Source organism: Dermochelys coriacea, chromosome 17, assembly GCF_009764565.3.
Source record: "Dermochelys coriacea isolate rDerCor1 chromosome 17, rDerCor1.pri.v4, whole genome shotgun sequence".
Classification (NCBI taxonomy): Eukaryota; Metazoa; Chordata; order Testudines; family Dermochelyidae; genus Dermochelys; species Dermochelys coriacea.
The window spans coordinates 17,445,194-17,453,719 of NC_050084.1; the positions used below are offsets into that span (position 1 = coordinate 17,445,194).

The 8,526-nt window shown below is 39.6% G+C and overlaps 1 protein-coding gene across 2 annotated transcripts in view; it reads left to right on the forward strand.

Annotated features, from left to right (window-relative positions):
- ZZEF1 (zinc finger ZZ-type and EF-hand domain containing 1) overlaps positions 1 to 8,526 on the forward strand; it is an 88,512-nt gene extending 79,986 nt beyond the window's left edge. For both annotated transcript variants that reach the window (XM_038375637.2, XM_038375638.2), the window contains exons 52-55: positions 171 to 336; positions 1,893 to 2,046; positions 3,887 to 3,958; positions 5,329 to 8,526. In XM_038375637.2, the coding sequence (XP_038231565.1) occupies positions 171 to 336; positions 1,893 to 2,046; positions 3,887 to 3,958; positions 5,329 to 5,403 (467 nt within the window). In that variant the 3' untranslated portion in view covers positions 5,404 to 8,526. The remainder of the gene's footprint in view (positions 1 to 170; positions 337 to 1,892; positions 2,047 to 3,886; positions 3,959 to 5,328) is intronic.

Genomic DNA, 8,526 nt, shown 5'->3' on the forward strand with positions numbered 1-8,526 from the left:
CCAAGAAAGAACTAAGGATGGCAGGAGTTGGCCCTTATTCTCTTTCTCCAGATCAAGTTTTGGTTTTTATCTTTGTGTCTTAACCATTCTAAATCTATGGGGAGAAGACAGTTTTGCAGGTGAGTAGAATGTCTACCTCCAGAAATAACAGCAATTCTCTTCAATTCCAGGGTTTGAGATTCTGAAGCAAATGCTGTCGGAGGAAAGGGTGGTTCCACATCTGCCACTAGCCAAAATCTGGGAATGGCAGGTAGGAGTCGCATGCCGCCAGATTGGGCACCAGCGTTTAAAGGCCATCCACCTACTCCTGAAGATAGTGCAGGGCAGCAGCCACAGGTAAGCCCATTGCTCCGCATTGTCCACTACACGTGCCTCTGTGGAGAGGGTTTGCTAAATTCCAGAGCCAGAGAATCGTAATTTAAAGCAGGCACTATGTTTGTCTTGCTGATGAGTATTCGCAGTGGCTTGCTAGCCAAAACCTGTTGAAGTCGTGATGTTCTGAAAATCATTTTTTTTTTCTTTCTATATGGCTTTTTTAAAAGATTCTGTGGAACAAATCCTATAGTCAGAATAAATCAGATTCCATGTTGATTCTATTAAAATAAATTTAAGGATCCAAGGCTGAGTCTCCTCCTCTTAGTTAAAATGAGGAGATCAAGAAAAAAGTGCAGACAAAACATTGCCAGATACAGTATTGCAGTAAGGGTGCCAACTTTCTTTGATTTGTGCCAGTGCAAGCTTTATAAATGGAGCTATAGCTTAAGGTGAGTTAATGCTTGATTGTGCTGGGCAGAAGTAGACAGTTGGTCAATATATGGACCCTCACTTCAGTTACAATGTTCAGTTAAGTAAAATTCTGAAGGCTCCAGCAACCTCCTGCTTTTTCTAGCTCAAAGGATGCAGAAATGTTGTATTGATATGTATATATAAAAATATTTTTGCAGCAATTTCAGACAATGACATACAAAATTTATATCAATCATGTATTTTGATACTTTAGCCCACTTTCAAGTCTGAACAGCTGCAACTTTGCTAAAAGGTACATAGCCATTGTTCAGAGTTATTTATTACTGAATGTGTATCTAATTTCTTCTTACATTTTGTGCTCAAAAAACTTATGCCTTTGTCTGTGGGCAACAATTTAACAGGGTAAAATCTTCATTTTGGAAATAATACCCTAATACTTCAAATTTTCTTCTGTATTACTCTGATCAAGGCCTCTGAAATGGAGTTCTCGTTTGATGATGCCTACTTTACGTATGTGTAGAAGAGACTATACAATACAGCGATGTTTGAATGGGAATGTGAAGAGAAGCAGGGTTGGAAACCCTATTACTTGCAAAGTGATACTAATTACCTATACCTATGTTAAAAAAAAAAAAAAAAAAAATTAGGATACCCTTTCTGTTTATAGCTTAGACTTGCAAAGTTCTAACCAGTGGAATCAAGGCATTTAATGAAGTGATGCATTCATTTATTTCAAAGACCCCAATTCGACAATTCAGCCTTATTCAGCAAGTGCTTTGGACTTGCTTAAGTCCATGAAAATGTCTAATGTGAAGCAGAGGCATAAGTGCTCTGCTGCATAGGGGGAAGAAATTAGGCATGTGCTTAAATGCTTTGACCTTGGACCAAAAACAGTTAGGGGTCTTGCAAACCTTTAGGATGGAGTTTTAATTATGCTGCTACGTTTCTGTAACCAAGTACTTTACAAAGGTAGACTTGGGTTTCAATCAGCTTCTTGTTACATGCTTCATAGCGCTGTTGGGAAATTATCATTAGGTTTCGGCTCCCTTGAAAATATTGTTCTTTAAGTCAGAAATGGGGTCATTAATATGAATTACCCTCATTCCGCTTAAATGACTGTTGTTGGTTGGTTTGCCTTTTTTAAGGGACTGTGACCTCACCTTGTTAAAGCCACTCTGGCAGCTTTTCACCCACATGGAAAATAACCTGTGCTATGACATGACCAAGCCTGGTGGTGTTCTTCTTCCTCTTCATCGTGCACTTACGGAACTCTTCTTCGTTACAGAGAGCAGAATGAATGTAAGCAATCCATTTATTCGTATGTTCCCCTTTCTCCAGCAATGGGCACACCATATAGAATGCACTGTTAGTCTGCTTTCTGGCTTCTCAGCACAAACAGGTCAGAATTTCATAGGCATCAGATAGGTTGGGAGCATATTCTCTTGTGGAGTTCAGTGTCAAGTTCTAATACAGGGACATATACCTGTACTATGCTACCTCCTTATCAATTATACAACCTTAAATAATGGGCATATTTCTTCCTAAGGTACTAAAAGAGGCATATTCTAAGCCTCTGCTTATGCTCAGGGGAGAGCTGGGTTTGATAACCATTTGAAAACATGGTTTAAATGTGACTCTCTGAGCTTGATTTGAAAACTGTATGCCATCAATATAGATGGGGCCAATCCACACTGAAACCCAAAGTCAAAATTGTGCTCAAATCCTGTAGCCTTGAGCATAACTATAGACCAACTGGGGGAGCTATAGACCTATCAACTGAACTTCAATACCTGGAAAGATACTGGAACAAATTATTGAACAATCAATTTGTAAGCACCTAGAGAATAATAGGGTTATAAGTAATAGCCAATATGAATTTGTTGAGAACAAATCGTGCCATGCCAAACCAACCTAACTTCCTTCTTGGACAGGGTTCCTGGCCTAGTGAATAGGTAGATGTGTTTATATCTTGACTTCAGTAAGTCTTGTGGCGCAGTCCCACGTGACATTCTCATAAGCAAACTAGGGAAATGTGGTATAGTGAAAGGCTGCACTCAGTGGTTTGCTGTCCAAACTGGGGAGATGTATCTAGTGAGGTCCAGCACAAGTTTATTCTGGGTCCAGTGCTATTCATTATCTTTATTAATGACTTGGATAATGAAGTGGAGACTGTGCTTATAAAATGTGCAGACACTAAGCAGGGTGGGGTTTCTAGTTCTTTGGAGGATAGAATGAGAATTTACAACGGCCTTGACAAATTGGAGAATTGATCCGAAAACGAGATGAAATTCCATAAAGACAAGTACAAAGGATTTGAGAAGGAAAAAATCAATTGCACAACTCCAAAATGGAGAATAACTGGCTAGGCAGTAGTAATGTCAAGGAGGATTTAGGGGATATCACAAATTTAATGTGAATCAACATGATGCAGGTGCAAAAAAAAATAAAATGTTCTGGGGTGGATTTAGAGGGTTGTAGTATGTAAGAAATGGAAGGCAATTGTCCCAATTCTGATTGGCACTGTTGAGGCCTCAGCTGGAGTATTATGTTCCGTTCTGGGCGTTGCTCTTTAATAAATAAATAAAAATTGATAAATGTAAAGAGTCCAGAGAAGAGGAGTAAAAATTATAAAAGGTTTAGGAAAATTGATCTATGAGGAAAGGTCAAAGAAATTGGACATGTTTAGTCTTAAGAAGACTGAGGGGAGACTTGATGACAGTCTTCAAATATTTTAAGTGCTGTTATAAAAATTTCTTTCCATATCTGCTGAAGGTAGGACAAGAAGTAAATAAAGAACCAAGGGAGATTTAAGTTAGATATTATGAAAAAGTTTCCAACTACGATAGTAGTTAAGGTCTGGGATAGTCTTCCAAGGAAGGTTGTGGAATCGCCGTCATTTTAAGACTCTAAGAATAGGTTAACGAAGACTTGTCAGGGATAGTCTGTGTATGCGCAGAAGGCTGTACTAGATAACTTTTCAATGTCCCTTTTAGCCTTATATTTCTATGGATTTGTAAAAATGTTGATGAATTGGCTCTGTAGATCCTATGGAGAATGGAATGGTAATGCTGATCTGTAGAATAACGTTGTTAAAAACACCTTGCTAAAGCAATCTCACTGAGCATGTTTCTGGCTTCAGGAGCTTGGATCTCTACAGGACTATTTGCTTGCCTTAAATACTGAAGAGCATCTTCATCGTTGCACAGCACAGGTAAAAAAAAAAAAAAAAAACAAAAACAAAAAATCCCTGTCAGAAGTATTTTCTCTGCCCCGTCCTGCAGGAGACAGCCAGTCATTCCTGATTGCAGGATAAGCTTTTTGTCAGATATATAGTCACCGCTGATTAGCACAAGATCCCAAAATTCAATTTCACTGGTTTGAATGATTCCTTAGATGTGAAAGGCTAATGTCCTGATCCATACACCATCTGTTCCCTCTTCACACCCACCCCAATCTGACATTCATATTTCAATGTAGTTGGTTACAAAAAAGTTTATAGTTTCAGATTATGGCACTACAGTCCCAGTGCATGAAAGACAAAATCAATATGAAATAGCTGGGGGACGAAATAGCAGCTACAAACTGACTCAAGTCACCTAACTTAGTGTTGTCTGTCAAGTGAGTGGTCTACCCTGTGAATTTAATCAGCAAGAAAACTGCCTTGTAAGTTTTTGTATCAACCTTGCAAAACTGATGGAAATTTACAAGCCCATGCATAAAATTTAGTTGTCTGCTTATTAGTACAGTGGTTGGCAATGAAAAAAAAGTACTCTCCTATTTAAAGGTCTTTTACCTTCCCCAGATGATTTGAGTAGTCTCACAAGATTGGTGTAGATCCAGCACTATCTGTATCTTCCTTCCTGACACCATGGTTTGGGACCCTTTGAGCTCCTGCTGAATGAAACTACTCACAAATGGTGTCCTCCTTTATTGATAGCCACCCAAGAATAATATTGCAGATAATGTCAGTTGAGTGGATGTGAGTTATCAAAACCAAAACTCATGTCCCAAATCAGGCTTCCTGCATTCCTTTTCCTATCACTTAAGTCATAGAGCCCGATTCTGCTCCCACTGAATTCAGGGGAACTTCCCTACTGAATTCAATATTAGCAGCCCTTGGCCCCGAAAGAGTTATTTTTTCCAGACATTTCCGGAGTTCAGTTTTGCGCTCCCAACATCTCTGTTGCATCACCTGCTTCCTTCTTAACAGTCAGCTCATTTGATATGAGATTCCTTTTTCATCTTAGGAAAACCCACTGTCCATTTAGAAGCGATCCTACAATGGGCTTTGCCTGGTGCATCCACCTTAACTGACTTGTCCTCTACATAAGCAAAAATTTAGCAGATGGAGGCATCTGGGCAATCGGAAATGCAGTTGCTTTTTTATTAAGCATCCAGAGCTTGTTGGATGCATGACCGTTTACTTCATTGCCAGAAGATAATCAGATGGATAGAGAACAGACTATTCCTATGTCTATTAAACTCACACAACAGAGGGTGGCTTTTTAGAACTTAAAGTAACCATTACTTGATGGTGATAATCTTTGTGATGCTAAACTTCCTTTTCTTCCTCCCCTCCAGGCCTTGAAAAACATTGCTGCTATCAGCCTTGCCATTAACTATCCAAACAAATCAACAAGTCTCTGGAATGTTTAATACTGGCTCATGGCTGGAGTGCATGGGATAGAATAGTTTGTCCATAGAAACCTTGGAACAAACATCTTCACTCCGTTCAGGAAAAGTTACTTCAGCTTCAGCGTATGGGTACTCTGCAGCCTTCCTTCCTTCCACTTTGATGTAGAATTTGTAAAAGTAAAAGCGCACTTCAAAGAAAAAGCACATTTTGGAGTAACTCACGCATCACCTACAGTTACATACGCACATATTGTAGCATGTTAGAGTAAACAGAAAAGTATTTTTTTATTCAGAGCGTGAACGGGCGAAGATTTCTTAAGTATGAGAATGGAGAAGGCCCAGTGCTTGTATTATCTGCTCCCAGTAAAACCGAGTGACTATAACTGGAAGGGACAGCTTGAAAAGTTTTGCTGAACTTACGCTGGTACCACCAGTAGCATCCATCTTTCACTGGAAGTAAAATTAGTGAAGAATCTTGGTGGACTGTGTAAGAGTAAAAATGGCCCACACTTGAAACCTGCCATGTTTCACTTTGCTTTGAAAGCCGCTACCCATGGAGAAAAACCTGCAGCAACTAACTCATTACTAAACTTTTAGGTTTTAAAACAAATAGAGATTCAAAGAGCAGTTAAGATTCCGATGGCAGAGCATCTTTGAGAGGTGAAAGCCTCTACTGTTCTTTTTTGGTTTGATCGACTGATCTTGCCCTACTTTGTCTTAAATATGTACAATGCATTGTTCTGGTTTAGTACAGAAACCACAATGGCTCCCTTGGAGTAGCTTTCGAAGAGGTGGTATGAGAAGCTGAGGCACACTGGCAGTGATGCATAACTTGTATGTTTCTCAAAGATGGCATCTTTCCAAGAAATTATTCATGGCATAATTTTTTCTTAACTCTTTGCTACTGGTGGCCCAGGAGCTCCTTTTGGTGAACATTGGGAAACCCTGATTCCCAACATCAAGGGATGATGGGGGGGGGTTAGCGATTAACCCAATTTATCTCATATAGCAATAACTGCATTACTCCTGCTGAATGTGGAATAAATAGCAGATCTCTGTGTTGAAATAAATTGGCTTTAATCTTGCCCAAATTTGCTGGTTATTCCGTTTCCAAAAAAGACTGCAAAGAGCTTAAAGGGTTGTGGGCTACATTTTGTGTGTGCTGATTGCCTGGTTAGTTTTGTTGAATGTAAAATCTGCAAAACTTCTATTGTGCTTAGGTTTTTTTTTTTCCAGAATGAAACTATGAAGAAAGCAGAGCCAGATGCATCTGTAGTGGAGACTGGAAAGCTGATCAAAATGGCATAAGGACAATGACTGTGTTGGAACGGAGTGTTGTGTTCACTGACCTTATTTGTCCAAAAAGGCCAGTGGGTAGCACCATCAAGTGTATAGGAGCCCTGCATTTGGGAATAGTCTGTGGAATGGTGCTCTTCCAGCCACCTGAGACTATCTTAAAGGCGATGCTATTTCCCTCTGGGAAGGAAATGTGCCATGTGCTTTAGTGCCCCCATTTTTTGGGTGGTCATTGGTGCTGCAGCCTTGGAAGTAGCAAGTTGGCTCCTATTCCATTAGGAGAATGCAAGGCCAGTGCTGTTGTGGGAGAGAAGCTTAAACTGGAAAGAGTACTCTGAATGAAAGGGTTAAAAACTGAAGACCCTCATTGGCACCAGAAGTTGCAATCATTGTCTTCAGGGGATGGGATGGTTCTCTTAGTCAAAGCAAATCCTAGGGTGTAGGAAGAACTTGTCCTCTGCCCAAGTTTGGAAAGAGGCAGAGAAATGCATATTTCTCTGAAAAACGCGCCTGCAGTGTAACATAATGAAAGTTAATTCCCTCTCCCTTTCCAGGATGAGAGACTGTTGAGTACCAAACATGAGATTTACTGTCATACCTTTAACTCCTAGATAAAGGAATCTGCAGTCTTATGCTTTGGTTCCCTCTTCGTGATGCCTTTAAACTTGTCAGCTGACTGCAGGAGAGGCTGGGAGCTTCCCTGATCAACCAAATGCATGTCTCTTTCTGACCTTGCAAACTCCTATTGGAGAATCTGGGGTGGGACAGGGGTGGTTACACCAAAACTATGGTCATCTTCTGAAGTCTACTTTAATTAACAGTATGTATTGTATCAAAGGGTCAGATGAGCATTTTAAAACTGCTGTTCTGGGATAGTGTGGATTTCCTACCTGCTGTCTCAGAACAAGTCCCTGGCTAATTGGTAAAGGTATGCGATAGGTTGATTGTGCTGTATGTAAGGTATGTGATGCGCTGTTGAGATCTGCCTACGTTTATTTACAGAAGGTTTTTTCCTCTTTTTACATCAGGGTTACAGACTGTACAGAGATCAGTCACTGATCCTATCATGGCGTTTCCTCATTCTCGTTCTTTTTCTGTTGCACTGTATTTTTACTTTCTATATAACAATATGCATAAATGACAAGAATGTAAGAATGACACAGGAGTGGCCAAAATTACTATCTAGGTGTACCATTTACTACCCTTACCAGCAGGTCTGCCAATCGGCCATCTTGCTCTCAAAGGGCTGCAAGTGGCATTAGCTGCTAAATATTCTTTCCAACCACTAGATGGAACTGAAGGGCTGTCACCTGGCTTGACACTGAGTCTTTCACTGCCTTACAACACGCTCGTTCATTGTGGGTTTTTAGGGGGCAAGAAATATTGGGGTTTTTTTTCTATCATGTAAAAAGGGGAGGAGCAGTAACAAAGTGAATTTAGTATTTATGACCAATAGCTCTCTGAAATCCTGCAGCAGTTCCAAGTGGATGCAGATGGTACTGTGGAATAGTACAAAGCTGGCTGGAAAACAGGTATGCTGAAGAAAAAAATGTGCCTAATTAAAAAATGATTGTGTCCTGAATCACAGATGATGTATTTAAAACAAATCACATTGTTCCTAATGGTACATGTGACTTGCTTTCATTAAACACTTTAAGAGGTTTTTAATTTTTTTTCTTACGGGTTTACTACTTTGCAATTTTTATCGTTTTTGGTTGTTTGAAATAGATCAGACCTTTAGATTTATTCAAGTTCAGCTCAACATGTAACAAGAAAGTTATAGATGTGGGTAAAATATGCAAATGAAGAGAAATATATTGTAAAAATTCTATAAAAAGTACAATACGG